The 18967-nt window shown below is 48.4% G+C and overlaps 1 protein-coding gene across 1 annotated transcript in view; it reads right to left on the bottom strand.

The window, feature by feature from the left end:
• The window catches only part of FAM3B (FAM3 metabolism regulating signaling molecule B), a 54453-nt gene extending 48393 nt beyond the window's left edge, over positions 1-6060 (bottom strand). The window contains exon 1 of the mRNA XM_060150953.1: positions 5947-6060. Coding sequence (XP_060006936.1) covers positions 5947-6037 — 91 coding nt within the window. The 5' untranslated portion in view covers positions 6038-6060. The remainder of the gene's footprint in view (positions 1-5946) is intronic.
• Between the last annotated feature and the right edge of the window lie 12907 nt (positions 6061-18967).

The following is an 18967-nucleotide window of genomic DNA, read 5'->3' as shown; positions in this document are numbered from 1 at the left end:
TTTATGGTCCAGAATGTGCTCTATCTTGGTGACCATTCCATGTGAGCTTGAGAAGAATGTGTATTCTGCTGTTGTTTCCAATAAAGTTAAACACACACTTAGCATACAATGCAGCAACTCCACCCCAAGGCTATCCCCTAGAAAACAAACTGCATGCATTTATGTTCATAGTATCCACAGAAGATTATAGTCAAAACCCAGATATAACCGAAAAGTCCATCAATAGGAAAACAGATAAACAAATTGTGGTATACTTAGGGTAAAATACTCACTGATTTAAAAAAAAAAAAGAATGCACTGCTGATAAGTGCAACAACATGGATAACTCTCAAAAACAATATGCATACCTACTGAATGATTGATCACATTTAGATGAAGTTCAAGAGTGGATAAAACTAATCTGCTGTGAAAGAAGATAGAATAGTGGTTTCCTCTGAGCACAGGGTTGGAAAGATATTCAATGGGAAAGGGCACGGGGAAAACTTACTGGTGCGATGGAGAAGTTCTTTATTTGGGTGGAAGTTATAGGGCTATTGTGTGTATTTTACGCATATAAAGTATACTTCAATGATGTAGGTTTATTGTAGGGGACAGATGACAGAGCTGGAGGGTGCCACAGAAGCACATTTACAGCTCAGTCTGGCCAACGCAGCACCCAAGCCACGCTGGTCAAGTGCCATTTCAGACCCGGAGTGGCCCGCCCTGGGCTCTGACTGGCTGCCCACACTGCGAGCTGTGTTCACCCTTCTTCAGGGAGATTGGAGGGAACAGTCTGTGGTCCTGTCTCAACCTGGACACACTCCCCCACTACACTGTATCCTGCTCTTCCTTCAAGGCTTCCACCAAGCCTCTCTTTCTCACTGCTGCCTCTCTTCCCCACATGCTTCTCATCATCCCAGACTCTCCAGCTACCCTCCGCTCACAGGAGGCTGGTCTAGGAGCCATGGCATGGCTGTGACTTGGGGTCACGAGTAGCTGCACAGATTGGACATCATCACTCATGCATATGTACACAAACAGAGGATGAGACCCAAAGTGTTTTGGTTTTTCTTACTGCTTTGTAAAATTAAGTGCTCACTGCTTTTTTTTTTTTGCCTTTCCTTAATTTCACATACTGAATTAAACATACTTTTCTTTTTAAGTGTTAGGATCACTGGATTTAATTTTTTATTTCTTTTGTGTCCTCTCACAGGGCTTTGTGGTCAATGACCATTCGGTTTATACTACAGACCAGCAGTTCTCAAAGTATGGTCAGAGGACCCCTGGAGGATCCATGAGACCATTCAGGGAATTTGCAAGGTCGAAACTTATACATTATAACATTAATTGCCTTTCCCACTCTCATCCTCCCAGGAGTGTATGGTAGAGCTTTCCACCGTATACTGAGAAGGTCTACATGACTCAGTGAACCAGCATTTTCCAAATGATGGATGCAGAATGATACAAAATCATGCAAGGACAAAAGACCCGTTCCAAGTGCCAAACAGACCAGTACATTTTCACGTAACAGAGTACGAAACATTCATTTTTAGATTCTACGTTGCAATTCATCTTTAAGAAACTACTATTTGTTGGATTTTGGCATAGTATCAAAGAAGGATGTCCACAATTATGTGAGAAGGATATTAAGATACTCCACACTGTTCCGACTACATATCTATGTGAGGCCAGAGTTTTGCCAATCCTTCAACCAAAACAACATATTGCAACAGACTGAATACAAAAGGCGCTGTGGGAACCCAGCTGTCTTCTGCTAAGGACATTAAAGAGATTTGCAAAAGTGTAAAACAATGCCACTCTTTTCACTAGATATTTTGTTTGGGAAAGTAAAATTATTTTTCATAAAAACATTTATGTTAACATGCAATACTCTAGTGTTATTTTTAAATCAGTTAACAAATATTTTTAAATGTCCTCACTTTTAATTTCAAATGCGTAACCTACAGAAACAAAAACTTTTCTGGGTCTTCAGTCACTTTTAAGTGTGCAGAGGGGTCCTGAGATGAAAAAGTTTGAGGATGGCTGCTTTAGGCTGTCTGACTAAAATACTGAGCAGACCCTTTAGAAATGAAAGGGCCAGAGATACTGGATCTGGAGTCAGACAGACCTGGGTTTCCACCAGCGTCCCACACTGCACTAATGGATTTGGAGCAACTAATTTAATGTCCTTAAACCTCAGGGTTTGGGTTTTTTTAAATTAATTAATTAATTTGTTTGCGCAAGGTCTTAGTTGCGGCACGCGGGATCTTCAGTTGCGGCATGCGGGACCTAGGTCCCTGACCAGGGATCAAACCCAGGCCCCCTGCATTGGGAGTGCGGAGTCTTAACCACTGGACCACCAGGAAAGTCCCTCGGGGTTTTATTTTTAATCTGTGAAATGGTAAGAATAACACCATTTTCAGAGCTGCTGAGATTAAGTGAGCTAAGGCATGGACTGTACCAGCGCAGACCACCTGCAGCTAGTAGGCACCCGGACATTTCATTATTTATGCATGTTGCACTTGGTCCTATAAGGCTTTGAGGCAGCCAGAAACTCGGCTGAGTTGGGAGCGAAGTTCAGGACCCTGGCAAGCTGAACAACTACGAGAAAAGCAAAGGCTCTTCATGTCCTGGAACACATCCTGTAAGGCCATAGGAGGGTGGAAGGGCTAGCCCTTCAGAGCTCTTCCAACCTTGCGTTGAGGGGCCAGAAACCCAGACAGAGCAGCTCTGCGGAGTTACAGGTCGCAGTTCAATCCAATTCAATTCGCCAAATGTTTATGAAGCATCTACTAGACGGCAGGCACTATTTAAGCCCCCCAAATGCATCAGGGGACAAAACTGACAAAGACCTGGGTCTTAGGCAGCTCACCTTTTAGTGCAAAGTTATGAAAAGTGAAGCAGCAACACAGGGTCCTAGGGAGGACCCACCTGCAGAAAGGAAAACTCTCGGCAAGGGAGAGGGGCCGAGTATGTGTACAGTGACCCGTAAAGCCTCTCGCGCAGGGGTCATGCAGTGCACTGTGGGGAGGCACTGGTGATGTCGGGACGCTGGAGCCAGGGATGCTGGGGGTGATGACAAGTGGGACATCGGGCTGCCCTGGAGCAAGATGAGGGAGGGAGAGGGAAGAAGCCCGAGACTGGGGAAGGCACCTCTTGGGTGAAAACTTTCAACGCTTTTCCTAATCACAACTCCGTCAGCAGCTTCCTGGTCTGCAATGGGTAGGGAGGAAGAGAGCCATCCAGGGTCTGTGGACTCTGGCTTGGCAGAAGGTGTAGACTTCTGAGTCTGAATGGGGCCACACGAAGCCGGGACCAGTGAGCTGAGAGTGTAAAGACACCCCTCTGACCTCCTTTCCATCACCATTCTGGGCTGCTTCCGTGTTCTGGGTTGCAACCTGGATGGGCCAGACGGTAACGCACACTTGAAGGTCCCACGCTGACTGTACCCGGGGTTTCCTTATGAACAGCCGCTGCTCGTGGGAAGGACTGGTGGGTGTGTCCAGAGCAGTGCATCTGGACACTTGGAACTAGTCTTGTTTGTTTTTGTTTTCAAGTTGTTACTTGCAGACTGTTTCTCTGACAGTCTCCTAAAGGCCCCAGTGTGTTTGTGCAGATAATCCGTGGTGACCTTGGGGTTTTCATTGGGAAAGATTTTGCCTGCAGAAACCAAGAGCTGGGTCCCGCCCTTTGCTGCAGAAATCCACTTTGAAACACGTAAGGTATTGGGAAAAGTCCAAATTTTTCGACTGTTTTGATCCCTGTAATTGTGACTGGGGGTGTTTTTATCCCACGGTTTAAAATGTTTCCTATATATTTCCGGCACCATCACGCTGCCGTGGCTGACACAGCGAGACGGTGAGAAACTGAAGCGGAAGTTAGGCTTCACAGGTGACTCATTTGTGGGGAGAAAAGGCACCCGATTTTCATGAGCTCGAGTGATAGATACAGAAGTGAGTGACGAGCTCCTAGGGGAGGCTGGAGTGACTGTTGCCCATTTGCTGAAGGGAGGGTCCATTTGGAGACTGGAAAAGAAGTTGTGGCCAAAAGTGTAATATAAACCAGTACTATGATTTACAGGGGCATCTAATTGTCTAGTGCTTAGCGTGGGTGGTGCTGTAAGCCCCCCTAAGCAGTGTGAAATCCTATGCTCGATGCCAGGTGCCCGGCCGCCCCCCTTGTAGGGTGAGGCAGTTGGAGTGCGCAAGGCGGACGATAGTAGTCCAGAGCCACTCAGCTAGAACCTGGGACCCTGCAGTCGGGGCTCCTGCCTTCCCGGAGCGTCGCGCCCCCTTTCATAAAGATGTATCTATACCGAGGTCACCAGGTCCTCGAGGGTCGAGGGGAAATACACATGCACACACTGACCACACAGAGGCCGTGGGGACCACACGCCATGCCTCTCCCTCCTCGACCTTCTGTCACCTGAGCATCAGTTCTCTGCTTATACACACCCCACCTGGAGCACAAGCCGCGCGAGAAACAATAACAAAAACCCAACGCCCAAGTTCCTTTCCTTTGTTGCTGGTTTCCACTCTTTATGAAACTATTTTTGTTGGCTTCAGTGGCTGAAATCTTTAGGAGGAAGAGCATGGAAACTGGATCAGGCTGACTCGGTTCTCCTAGTTCTTTCCCTTAGCAGCTGTGTGGTCTGGGGTGTGAGCCAATGGCGGGGGTGGGGGAGGGGCACAACACCTCAGAGGACAGAATAGAGAGGGAACCTAGAACGATGCCGGATGCAGGAGAGGCACCCCACAAATGGTTGATGTTATCATCTTCATGGGTCATTTCGTCTCTCACTATCATAAGCGATCAAGAGAAAATCTAGCTGCATCTCAGTTTTGATTTAGAAAAAAGTAACGTAAGGGACTACCAAAGAAACACTGTATGCCACCTGTCCTAGGATATTCCAAAGAGAAAAAATGTAAATCCTTCGGGAAAGAAAACTAAGCAAAGAATCTCAACAGCATAGGTACGAAATAGTCCAAAACCGCTAAATGGAACGACACGGAAAACATTTCTGAAACTCAGAGATTGGTGAGATGGACTGAGCTGAACATGTTCACAGCTCTCAGCTGTGTAGGACCGCCTTTCTCCCCTTTCCTGAACGCAAAGCACCCCTTATCAGGCCAAGAGCATACTGCCTGGACCCCCGCATGGATCACAGCACCCCCTATTCTCTTCCTTCTTCCTGTGAAGATCGCAGCCCTCCAGACATCCACCCGGCCCGGGGCGCTTCCAGGAGTCGCCTCAGAATGAGGCGGCTGAAGCTTGGAATCGCAACGTTTTGAACACTTTTCCTCGGGGAGGTGTTGGAGAACTGAAGGTATACGGAGTGAAAAAGGGAGGGACGAGACCTTGCAGAAGTCACGAGCGCAGAATCCCCTGGGGTCCCCGAGCCACGCGGTTCTCATGACGTCACTCTGACAGCCCTCACTGGTCCCCCTACCTGCTGCCACCCCTCCTTTCCTCTTTGCCACGCCCCCCCGCCCCCGGGAATCGCCATGCCTGCCGATGCTTTCGGGGAACAGCAGAGGCTCGCCCTCCCCCGCTGCAGCTTCTGGAAGCCACTGCGGGGGGCGCGGTCGCTGGCCGCTCAGGTGGGGTCGGGGGCGCAGGTGGCAGCCAGCCGGGAGGTCCTGGGTCAAGTGGTGTTCGCCCTCAGGCCCCCTCGGGGGACGAGGACGGAGGCGGGCGCAGGTGTCCCACGCGCTGAGGAGGCCGGGGGACTGGAGTCCGACCCCTGCAGGGCATCCCCGACGTGAGGCTCTCCGTCCCCGGAAATCAGCCGCGCCGCTACCCTCGGGCTCGTCCCTGAGAGCCCCTGGCGTGCCGCTCTCACCCTCGGCGGCCTGCTCGGCGGCCAGCTTCCCAGCCGACCCCGGCCCGGGCCCCGCGGTCCCTTCCCGCCCAGCATCCCGCCCGGGTCTCCTTTCGGCCCTGACCCCGCCCCCGGCCCCTTCAGACCCGGAGCTGCGCCTCCTGTCTCGCCGCTTGGCCACTTCTGGTCTCCGCGCGCTGGGAGCAGTTGGCGCCGCGCCCACGCCGTCCACGCCATCCCCGCCACCGCCGCGTACGCCTGGCCGGGTCTACACAGGCTCTCCCGCCGCTCTGGGACCGCACGTCGAATCCGCACGGGCTTCTCCTCCCGCCAGACGGCAGGTGAAGCAACTCATCTCTACAGCCTCTCCCGCGTCGCAGATGCCGGGTGTGGGTGTGGCCTTTGCGTCCATCACCGCCTTTCCTGCTCCCCACGCACCTCCCCACGTGTTCCCCGGGTTCCGTCACCGCCTTTCCTGTCCCCTCCACGTGCTCCCTTGGGCCCACACCATTTTCCCTGCCGGGTGGACCCCCGGGAGAGGCAGGAGCCAGCAGCGACCTTCCTAAGGCGGCCCTGCCTGGTGGCCCCTGCACTCCCTTAGCCTTGCCTGGGGCTGTGTTTACTGAAATTGCTCGACCAAATGAGCCTTCTCGCTGTATGAGGCTGCTCTGTGCGATGCCCACAGCCAAGTTCCCGAGGCTAAGGGGAGTGCATTCAAAAAGGGTGGGCTGTATGTTTCTAGAAAGTTGTGCATTTCTTCTAGGTTGTCAAATTTGTTGGCATGTAATTGTTCATAGTATTCTTTTATGGTTTTTTTGTATTTCTGCAGTATCAGTTGAGATTTCTCCTTTTTCATTTCTTATTTTATTTGGGTTCTCTCTCTTCTTGGTGAGCCTAGCCAGAGGTTTGCCAATTTTGTTTACCTTTTCAAAGAACCAGCTCTTGGTTTTGTTGATTTTTTTCTGTTGTTTTTTTAATATCTATTTTATTTATTTCCTCCCTGATCGTTATTATTTCCTTCTTCTGCTGACTCTACATTTTGTTTGTTCTTCTTTTTCTAATTCTTTTAGGTGCTAGGTTAGGTTGTTTAGTTGAGATTTTTCTTGTTTTTTGATGAAGGCCGTGTTGCTATGAACTTGTGGTTGCCAAGGGGGAAGCGGGGAGGGAGATGGATGGACTGGGGGTTTGGGGTTGGTAGATGCAGACTATTACATTGAGCATGGATAAACAAGGTCCTAATCTATAGGACAGGGAACTATACTCAATATCCTGTGATAAACATAATGGAAAAGAATATTAAAAAAAGAATGTCTATATGTGTATAACTGAGTCACTGCTGTACAGCAGAGACTGCCACCACACTGAGTCAACTACACTTCAATAAAAAAAAAAGGGCTGGATGTTGGAAATGGCCCACTTCAGGTGCAGTGTATGAGCTCCCTCAGCCAGGAAGCCCCCATTCAGTGCTCTGTCCACCAGCACAATCCTCGCCACTTCTTCAGGTCAGGGCTTGGCTTCCCCACTGCCAAAGTCCTCTGTCCTTTTATAATCATGCTTCATTTAAAAAAAAAAAAAGTATGAGAAGCCCTGGATGAAGTGCTGTAGAATTAATTCCATATTAAAATGTTTCTGTGAAAATGCTCCCCATCTCCCCTTCGTTCTCCTGACCCGTGCCCCTCACAGTTCTTTTCTCTATTTGTTATAAAGCCGGGTTAATGGCTTCTTTCCATGGCTGTCGCACCTGCTGGCCTGTAGGGCCCTGGCAGGCTGGGACTGTGTTTATTCTATACGTCCCCAGCGCCCAGCACAGGTGGGGCACCCAGCAAGCGCTCAGGAATAAAATACGTGTTGAACGGATGGATGCCTCCGAAAATGCAGAGCAGGTGAAAAGTCCAGGCTTCACTTAGTTCAGCTCCCTCCGAGCATTTTAATCCCAGTGCAGTTGTGTTAGTCATCTGGGGCGGCTGTAACAAAATAGCACAGGCTGGGGGGCTTCAGTCACAGAAATTTATTTTCTTCAGTTCTGAAGGCTGAAAGCCCAAGATCAAGGTTCCTGCAGATGAGGTTCCTGGTGAGTTCTCTCTTCTAGGCTTGCAGACAGCTGACCTCTCACATGACCGAGAGTGTGTGTGTGTGTGTCTGAGAGAGAGAGAGCCCTGTGGTGTCTCTTCCTCTTCTTATCAGAACACTGATCCCATCAGGAGGCTTCACCCTCATGACCTCATCTAGACCCAATTACCCCCAGGGATCTCATGTCCAAATACCATCATGCTGTAGGTTAGGGCTTCCACATATGAACAGGGGGTGGGGGGACACAAGCAGTGATACTCCAAACCTGGGGTTACATGCCCTTCCAGGAGCTGGAAGGAGACCTCTTATGGGGAGTCTTCTCCAAACCCTTCTCTTGCCGATAAGGAAATTGATACTCATGGGTTCAGTGGCTTGCCCATGGCCATGTCTCCATACCTATGTGTTACGTACAAATCTTACCTCTTTGAAGGCCTGATCTTCAAGGGCCTCGAACTGGATTCAACTGGGAGTGATAATAAGCTTGTACTTATGGACATTTATTCCATAAAACAATGCTTTTGGCTCCTAGCAGTAACTGTAATTGGAGTTCAGGCCACCGGATCAGGGAGAGGAGTGCATCTCCAGCGATCACCATCATCAGTGTTGACAGCTAAGGTGTGTTCGAGCAACACAGGATCTGGCTGGAGAAGAGAGGTTTTCTGAGAGAAATAAAAACATAAAAATCATTCTCACAGTTTGTTCTTGACCTCAGGGGTGGGAAAAAAGTCAGAATCCCTGGTGAGGAATGCAAAGCAAAACCTCCTTTTGGTTGCATAGCCTGACAGCGATGGTGCCAAGGAACCTGGCTTACTCTGTTCTCGTGATGGAAACGTCCCTTTTAAAAGCCAAAAGCTGCTTTTCCCTCATAAAGTCTAACAGTGACCAGTGGAGTGACAAGTAGTTAAACACACACACACACACACAAACACACACACGTTTTTCAAGAGGTGACAAGAAAAAATTTTAAAACCCGTTTAATAAAAATGTCTGCCTTCTTTCTAAGGAGAGAAAGAGAGAAGTTGTCACGTTTTTCACTGACTCGGATTCACACGGTCATCACCTTCCTCCCTTCCCTCCCCCAATATGTTAACAGAGCGAATGAATGAATGAACAGACCCGTAATGAGACCTGTGACTTCCATGATGTCACTGTATAGCATGACAATCCAGGGAGGGTAGAATTGTTCTCCTCATTTTACAGATGAGGCAGCTGAGGATCTGAGAAGTGCAGTGAGTTGTGCACTGTCACACGGCTGGTGGGACTCGGGCTGCGGGCAGCACAGCACGATGGGCTCTCTCCTCCGTGCTCCTCAGGGGGCATTTATCACACTGTATTCCGATGACCTGTTCCCTTTACTTGTGGACAGGAACTCTCTAAGACTTGTTTATCCAGCAACTAGAACCGTACTTGGTACAGAGCAAATTTTCAATGCCTTCTGAATGAATGAATGAATGAATGAACAAATGGACTCTGGAAAGCAATGGAATAAAGTGAAGACTGCGTTGGATTTGAATTGATAAATTCTGCGTTCCAATCCCAGCTCTGCCGTTTTGCTAGCTAGTTCCCCTAATTCTTCTAGCCCTTCGTTTTCTCACCTGTAAGACAGCATGATGTTGATGGTTGTTATTAACCTTCTACCTCCATGTTTTCATAAAGATGAAATGAAAACTCACCTGCAGCTCCTGTGGGGTTTGAAGCTAATAGTGACAAATGTAAATGGCCAGTGAGGCTTCTGGAAAGGGAGCAGAAGAGAGCCCTGGCCTGCTCTCTGGGCACCAGGGCAGAGTTGGAAACCACCAGGACACGGAGGGAGGCCCTCACACTGAGCAGACCACAAAAAGCACTTTGTCTTCAGGCTACCCCCCGCTCCACCCCCTGCCACTGGCAGCCGGTGTTAGAAAAAAATGTATACTGGGAAATAGCAAGGAATGTAAAAAGTTCCCAAATACCAACCTTCTCCCCCAGCCCACGATTTCCACCATTATGGTGGATGCTGGTGGAGGCCACTGTTCTCAGCTGGGGACGCACGTTGGAATCACAAGGCGCATCTGCAGAACCAAAAGCCCTCACCCCTGAGGTTCTGATGTCATTGTCCAGAAAGGAGCCCAGGAACTGACATTTTTAGAAGAACTCTAGGTAGCTCCAGGGTATAGACAGAATTAGGTTCTACTGAGTTAGTATTAGGGTTATGCAACCGGGGCGCTGTTGCAAACAGGGCTATTACAGTACAGTACTATATAGCCCATTGTGTTGATTGGGTACCTAGGCTAACTTCGTTGGACTTGCGAACAGATTGGACTCATGAACGCGCTTTCGGAACGGAACTCGTTCATGTGTAGGGGACCTACTCTAGTTTAGGCATTTTCATGTTACCTGGCTTATCATCTGGAGTGTAATCCTCTCTGTCAGACCACAAGTTCCGTGACGATAGATAGGGCCCTTGACCCGTTCACAGCAGAATCCCCAGTGCCTTGGACAGGACCCGGCCACAGCTGGTACTCCCTCAATATTTCTTCAATGACTGGACAAATGACCGAGCAAATAGGTAAGTCCCGTGTTTGTTTAAACCGTAGCTGCAGGGAACACGTCTTCCTTCTTCCTCTCCCCGTGATGAGTTGATTGTATATTTACCTGCTTTTTAAAAATCTACTTGAGGTTTCCCCAATAAAGGACCCACAGGAAAGCCTCAGTTTTGCTGTTCCTGGCGGGGGGGTGGAGTTCTGTTGCTTCGATTCACTTTCTTCTCTTTTAAAAGATGTTAAAAACTGCTTCTATTCACACCTCCTGTTTCTTTGAAGAGTTCAGCTTAGTGAATGCGTTCATTCATTCATGTGTTCATGTATTTATTGAAAGAACATAACTGAGTTACTACTACCTGTCAGGCAACACGGCAGGTGCTGGGACAGAAAGATACGCATAGCCTGTGTCATGCAAACCTGCGTGCCCATGGTCAGGTGGCCGCTAGCATCCATATCTTATAGGGAGGGGATTGTCAGAGGGGCCCTGCCCACATCGGTCACACAGCTGCCCCATGGAAGCCTTAGAAGAGCAGGCCTGAGGCTCAGCACATCAGCTAGTTTTACGGGACGAGGGAAACACAGGCCTTACTGATGAGTGACGCAAGGCCGACCACCTTAGGAATCGTGAGACCCGCCGCCCGGGCCACCGCACGTGTGACCCACTCGCATGGCCTTCTCCATCCTGGAGGGGCTAGAAAAGTTCAAAGCGCCTTCCCTGCTCGGTCCACAGATGGACACCTGGAAGGGGCTGGCGGGCATAGGTGAACTCACGGGAGGCTCACAGGAGCTCTCCAAGGTGAAACTGACATGTTTTTTTCTTCTATTTTTTCTTATTTTGGCCGTGCTACATGGCTTGCAGGATCTCAGTTCCCTGACCAGGGATTGAAGCTGGGCCCTCAGCAGTGAAAGCCCGGAGTCCTAACCACTGGACTGCCACGGAATTCCGAAAACTGACAGGTTTTTGCCAAGCGCAGGTACAGAAATGGCTCTCGACATGCACACCTAGTGCATTTAAGATGTTTACTGTCTGAGGATTCAAAATGTTTTAATGAGATTGTAAAAGGCACAGAGAAACACAAGCAAAAGCAACCATTCATTCACGGATCCGGAAAAGAGTTACTATCTTCCGGAAGCCAGGCGTAGAGCAGGATTGTGGTAAACGGTGCCGACCACCTCCACGGCCTGCTTCCCGGCAGGTGACAGTCAGGCTGGGACATGGGCCGAGCTGACTCACACCATCAGGGGGAGTGCTTGGTTTTTATCCCATCTCAGGGGGACCTGGAGGGCTCCCAGGGGGAGATGAGGCCGGGCTGGGGCCGGAAGGATGAGAGGCAGTAACCAGGCAGGGTGTTTCCTGATGGTGGGGTTTGGGGAGAGGGTGTTATCTAGACCTTGCTACTTAAGGGGCCCCACGGAGCAGCCTCACATCACTGGGAGCTTGTCAGAAGGCCCAGGCCCAGACCTACAGAATCGGAGCGTGCATTTTAACAAGATCCCGGGTGATGTAAGGCACTAATACTCTCAAGGCAGAGCAATCTTGAAACCCCAAGTGAAAAATGGGCCAAACAAAAGAAGCAGCAGTTCACAAAATGTGTGATACACAGAAGAAAAAGATGAATCTTACAAATAAGCAGATACCTCCAAAATTAGCAAGGATTTAACAAATAATAATATTACCAGCAGTCAGGTGACTGCTTTCAGCCACTGATGAGTGGAGTGTGAATTTGAATAGCTTCACTGGAAAAGTATCCAACTAAAGCCCTGACCCGACAGTTTTTTTTTTTTTTTTTTTTTGTGGTACGCGGGCCTCTCACTGTTGTGGCCTCTCCCGTTGCGGAGCACAGGCTCCGGACGCGCAGGCTCAGCGGCCATGGCTCACGGGCCCAGCCGCTCTGCGGCACGTGGGATCCTCCCGGACCGGGGCACGAACCCATGTCCCCTGCATCGGCAGGCGGACTGTCAACCACTGTGCCACCAGGGAAGCCCAACCCTCTGCTTTTTATAACACGGGGCTGCCATCTGCTCCAGCTGTCTTGATCAGGTGACCAGAGAATCCAAGGAAATAGTGAAAGTGCAGAGGTGACAGAGCAAATGCTATTCAAACCGAATGCTATTCAAACAAGCAAAACACGGATTGGATATTGTCACGGTTGCCGTGTAGGAATCTGAGATTCCTACCTTTTCACACTCCTAAACCAGGACAAGTCATCATTTTTCCAGCATGGCTTAGAACTGGTTCCGTTTGGAACTGGGTGCCAGGCTGAATCCCTTCCTCTACGCTTCGTGCGTTACACCTGTTCCATTCCCAGCAGGGAAGATCCAGTCAGCCCACCGCAGCTGGCATGGCCGGCATCTGCTCTGGTTGTGTGGAGTCTGTTGTGTGCCACTTATTACATAATTTGATGATTATGTAATAATCATCCAGGTACTGTGTCAGAATGCAGGCTACCTAGACACTGGAGTGTGACAGGTGTGTCCTGGGAGAGGTAGAGTCAGGTCAGGCTGGGGCTGGCCTTGAGTACTTGTATACCGATTTTTCTTCTGTGGCTGCCATGAGCCATAGAAGTGTTTAGTGGTCCAGCTCATATACAGAAGGTGGTTTCAAGATGGGATGAGGAGATGAATATGGGAACCGACTCAAGAGCCCAGAGGACAGAGGGCTACAGCAATCCTGGTGAGGGTGAGGGAGTTTGAGCTCTTTAGGAGGTAGGGCCCAAAGCAATTTGGGGTGGGGAATAATGAAAGGGAGGGCATGGGATGACTTGGGATTCCTGCCCAGTTTGTGGTGGCCGGAGGGGTTGCCATCCACCAAGACAGAGAACGAAATAAGAACAGGGTCAAGTGGGAGGAAATAATGAGCAGGTTGCTTTTTCAATAGTTTTTCCTCATTGTAAAAGTAATATATATTTAGAAAACATAGAATTTTAAAAAGAATAGGGATGACTCGGGATTCCTGCCCAGTTTGTGGTGGCCGGAGGGGTTGCCATCCACCAAGACAGAGAACGAAATAAGAACAGGGTCAAGTGGGAGGAAATAATGAGCAGGTTGCTTTTTCAATAGTTTTTCCTCATTGTAAAAGTAATATATATTTAGAAAACATAGAATTTTAAAAAGAATATTGTAACTCACCTGGAGTTCTTTTAGAAATAACTTCTCTGACTTTTTGGTGCATTTTTTTTTTCCAGTTTTTGGTCTCTCTCTCTCTTTTTTTACACTTCCTTAAATTTTTTTTTTAAACTGAAGTATAGTTGATTTACAGTGTTGTGTTAGTTTCTGGTATACAGCAAAGTGATTCAGTTACGCATATATACAAAACTGAATATCTATATATCTATATATATATAACTGAATATATATATAACTGTGTGTATATATATATATTCTTTTTCAGATTCTTTTCCATTATAGGTTAATATAAGATATTGAGTATAGTTCCCTGTGCTGTACAGTAGGTCCTTGTTGGTTATCTATTTTATATACAGTAGTGTGTATGTGTTAATCCCAAACTCCTAATTTATCCCTCACCCCCCTTCCCCTTTGGTAACCATCAGTTTGTTTTCTATGTCTGTGGGTCTATTTCCGTTTTGTAAATAAGTTCACTTGTATCATTTTTTTTTAGATTCCACAAGTAGGTGATACCATATATTTTCTGTATGTGTTTGTGTGTGCGTTTCTGTAAAGGTAGGGGTGCATTTAAAATTATTGATCTCACTGCATAGACAGTTTATTTTATTTTTTCTTTTAATATAATATAATCATTTCCTGACCTTTAAATTATTAAAATGCAGGCAGACTTGTTTCATTGCACTTCATAGATATTGTGTTTTTTTTGACGAAGTGAATGTTGCCTACATCATGTCTCTGGGTCACATTTTGATAATTTTCACAATATTTTCAAACTTTTTCATGACTATTATATTAGTTGTGGTGATCTGTGATCAGTGATCTGTGATGTTACTACTACGACTCACTGCAGGCTCAGGTGATGGTTAGCATTTTTTAGCAATAAAGTACTTTTTAATTAAGGCAGGTATATTTTTTACAGACATGCTGTTGTACATTTAATAAACTACAGTATAGTGTAAACGTAACTTTTACATGCACTGGGAAGCCAAAAATTTTGTGTGACTCGCTTTATTGTGATATTCGCTTTGTTGTGCTGGTTTGGAACCAAACCTGTTAACATCTCCAGAGTTTGCCTGTATATTTTTAATGGTTGCTGAGTATTCCACCCTAGGAACGTGTAATAGTTACTCTGTTTCTTTACTGTTGGACTCGTAGATCACTTCCATTTTTTCCACCTTGAATAACACAGCAATAAATATATTTGTATTAAATCTTTACCCGTTTCAATAAAAAAAGTGTAAAAACATTTAAATAACCAAACTCAACATTCCTGTAGAAAAAAAGAAACAAGCAAACAAAAACCTTAAATGATACCAAAATATATACGATAACAATGGAAGACCGGGGACTTCCCTGGCGCTCCAGCGGTGAGGACTCCATGCTTCTACTGCAGGGGGCACGGGTTCAACCCCTGGTCGGGAAACTAAGATCCCACATGCAGTGTGGTGCAACCAAAGGAAAAAAAAAAGAAAGAAAAAGAAAAAAAAAAACCCTGGAAGACCAGACATCTAGTATGAACATGGGCATGTTAGATATAGCAACCCTCCCTGCTTCTCTCGGAAGTCACAGAAGAGAAACCAGAAAAATGAAACAGACAACGAACTTCATGCCCTGAACCCTGCATTTAAAGTGTAAGTAGGAGAGAGAGAGAAGCTGCAGATGGAAACAATGTGTAGAAGCTGCCAGAAGTGGCTGAGAGAGGGCAGAGGCCACGGGGAAGGAATGAAGTGATAAGCGATGGCCAGTGATGACAGGTTCCAGCAGCACCCAGCCTCAGAAGGCACCAGAAAACATTCATTTCCCCACACGAGGGGCTCACACTGAAGTGTGAAAGCCTGTTCCTTCTTTTCAGCAAGGGAAAAGGGAAGGAGACGGACCAGGGCTGATGGCACTCCTGGGAGAATCAGAAGAACCAGGGCTGTGAAACTGCAAACGCACGTTCCACATTTCCAGAAAACAGTCCACTTATTTGGCAGCCGAGAAAGAGAGAATATTAGTATTGTGAGTCTCGGAGGTTGGGTGAAACCTACGCTTGCTGCTTCATTGGAACCTCTAGCAAGTAGCTGTTCTACAGTTCCATGGTGAGTGAGTGAGTGTCTGATCTAAAAAAGCAACTCAAGCATACTTATGAGGTGTTATTTTATTTTAAAAGTGTGAAAAAGAGGAACAAAACTTACCATCTAATGAAGAACACTCACCAGAAAAAGGTCTCCAGAAAGCAGGTAGAGAACAGAAGCATGTGTTTCATCACAAATTTTTTTTTTAAAAAACACAAAAACAACTCATTGAAGCAATTCCTTCCATGAAGGAGGCCCATAGGAAGATGTGCAAAGATTAGGGGAAATAGCAAAATCACTGGAGGAGATAAAATTCAAACTGACCAAACTCAAGAAAGACCTGGAAGAAAAAGGTAAAGTCACTCAGAGAAGCCCCAGAGAAAATAAATGCTTATGAAAACCTAGTAGGAACACAGTAGACGGAAATGAGACAAGTGAAAAAGGAGTCAGGATGTTGGAGGACTAGAAGGATGTGCAATTCATCTCCCCACAAATGCACCACGAACACATCCTCAGGGCTTCCCTGGTGGCGCAGTGGTTGAGCGTCCGCCTGTCGATGCAGGGGACGCGGGTTCGTGCCCCGGTCTGGGAAGATCCCACATGCCGCGGAGCGGCTGGGCCCGTAAGCCATGGCTGCTGAGCCTGCACGTCTGGAGCCTGTGCTCCGCAATGGGAGAGGCTACAACAGTGAGAGGCCCGCGTACCGCAAAAAGAAAAAAAAAGAATACATCCACAAATGGAACAGTTCCCACAAAGCACTGCCTGAACAGTAGCAGAGAACCTTGGACCCCTAAAGGATCCCTGCATAACCAGGTAGGACAAAGGAAAGAAGAAGGGAAAAGGAAGAGGAGAGGAAGTGGGACAGGACCTGTGCCCCTGGTGGGAGGGAGCTGAAGGAGAGGAGTGGTTCCCGCATCTGGGGAAGACCCTCTCCAGCGGGGAGCTCAGTTGGGACAGAAAGGGAGCTTCGGTGGCAGTCAGAGGAGAGTGCAGCAACTGGTCTGTGGCAGGCAGGACAGAGTGAGACCTACACAGATCGTCCGTGCCACAGCCCTGTGAGCCCCAGCCTGAGATAGGTATCCGCTAGTGTGCACAGGGGCTGGGTGCTGGAACGTGGGGTTTGGAGAGCAGACCCAGGGAGGGGACTGCTGTTGGCTGCAAGGAGACAGCCTGAGGGGACAGGAGTGAGGAGCTCTGCAACTGGGAATGCTTGTGTAGGAAACCCAGACTGCCATAGAAGTGCGCCTCTGTTGAGTGATACGCAAGGGGTGGGGCCGTCACTGCAGCCTCTCCCCACACACCAGCCGCTCCTAGGAAGGGCTCCTGCCAGGGCCTGCTCTCTTGTGCCCGTGGCTGCAGGCTTGCCGGCACAACCCATCCCCACCGGGGCTCCTGTGACCCCAGCTGCTGCCACCTCCTCCTCTGCAGCCTGTCCCCACCACAGTGGGAACTCTCACAACCCAGCCACCATCACCTCCAGGCCCCCTCCTTGCTGGGGAGGAATTGTGCACTCTGTGGCAGCCTCAGGAACAGCCCTCTGTGGGTGGCCCACATTCAGAGGTGGGGCTGAAACCACAGCTGAGCCCCAGGGGCTGTGCAACTAAGGAGTAAAAGCTGAAATCTCTCCTTGCAGCTGGGCAAACTGCAACTTGACACCCCTGTGACCAGCTTTGTAAACCCAGCACTTACAGAACATCTGAATGGAGATTGAGTGCCCATTGAGTGGGTACATACACATGAGGGTTGGGCCAGGCCAGAGTCTGAGGTGCTCCCATCGTGCCCACAGCGGGTCCAGATCCATGATTACTGCAATCCTGGAACCTGACTTCAGTGGAGCTATGCTGGTGGCCTGGTGAAAGCAACGTCTGAGAGACACCAGGGCCAATTGCTGGCATGCCCATGGTTAAGGTGGGGCTGAGAGCAGTGCCAACAACAGTGTAATCTGAGAGCTCGCACAATGGGTGAAAGGTGACACAACAGAGCACACCCACAGGTGAACAGTGGCTTCTCTCCCAGTGGGAGTGCTCCAACCCCAGCTACCTTGCACCACAGATCAGAAACACAGCTAAGAAACAGATTTGAGGACCTCTACTCCAATAACTAGGGAGCAGACCCTGCCCCTGACAGGCAGGGACAACCACAGAGCAAAGGAGAGGCCCTGTTCAGTATCCAGTGCAGGCTCTGGTCACCACAACATCAGTCACACCTCCTATCAGAGGGGATAATGGCCAGCATACACGGAGGAAAGAGGTGGCAGACATCTATAGTAAAAACAACCCTCACACCAAAAAATATTAGATCCACGCAGGCTACAAAGGGGCACTTCCACAGAAAATTAGCCCTCCAAGACAGTCTGAGGGTCTGGCATTGGGTGGAAGAACTCCCAGAGCATTTAGCTTGAAGGTCAACAGGGCTTGAAGGAAGGAGATCCTCAGGGCTGGGGGAAAAAGAAACTCCACTCTTGGAGGGTGCACACAAGGTCTCATGTGCACTGTGACCCAGCACAAAGAAGTACCTCCATAGGAAACTGGGCTACACCTACCTAGGGAGTGTCTCCTGGGGAGACAAAAGTTGACTATAGCTCACTGTTGGGGCAAGGACACTGATAGCGGAAGCCCCAGGGAATACTGATTGGAGTGGGCTCTCCTGAAGGTCCACACTTCAGCACCAAGACCCGGCCCCACCCAACAGCCTGCAGGATCCACTGCTGGAAAGCCTCAGGCCAAACAACACAGCCCCACCCATCAGAAGACAAGCTGCATAAAGTCGTACTGAGTTCACAGCCACCTCAAAACACACCCCTTGACACGGCCCTGACCATCAGAGGGACAAGACCCAGCTCCATCCACCAGAGGGCAGGCACCAGTCCCTCCCACCAGGAAGCCTGCACAAGCCCCTGGACCAACCTCACCAACGAAGGGGCAGACACCAGAGCAAGAGGAACTACAATCCTGCAGCCTGTGGAAAGGAGACCACAAGCACAGAAAGTTAGACAAAATGAGATGACAGAGAAATATGTTGCAAACGAAGGAATAAGATAAAAACCCAGAAGAACAACTGAACAAAGAGGAGATACGCGATCTATCTGTAAAAGATTTCAGAGTGATGATAGTAAAGATGATCCAAAATCTCATAAAAAGAATGGACACACAGACCAGGAAGACACAGGAAATGTTTAACAAAGAGCGGGAAGATTTAAAGAACACAGAGATGAATAATACAACAACCGAAATGAAAAATACCCTAGAAGGAATCAATAGCAGAATAACTGAGGCAGAAGAACGAATAAGTGAGCTGGAAGATGGAGTGGTGGAAATCAATGCCAGAAAACAGAATAAAGAAAAAAGAATGAAAAGAAATGGGGAAAGTCTCAGAGACATCTGGGACAACATTAA

Source organism: Lagenorhynchus albirostris, chromosome 5 (genome assembly GCF_949774975.1).
Source record: "Lagenorhynchus albirostris chromosome 5, mLagAlb1.1, whole genome shotgun sequence".
In the NCBI taxonomy this organism is placed as follows: Eukaryota; Metazoa; Chordata; class Mammalia; order Artiodactyla; family Delphinidae; genus Lagenorhynchus; species Lagenorhynchus albirostris.
Note: the sequence above shows the minus strand (reverse complement) of the source record. Positions and strands in the feature narration are given on the sequence as shown.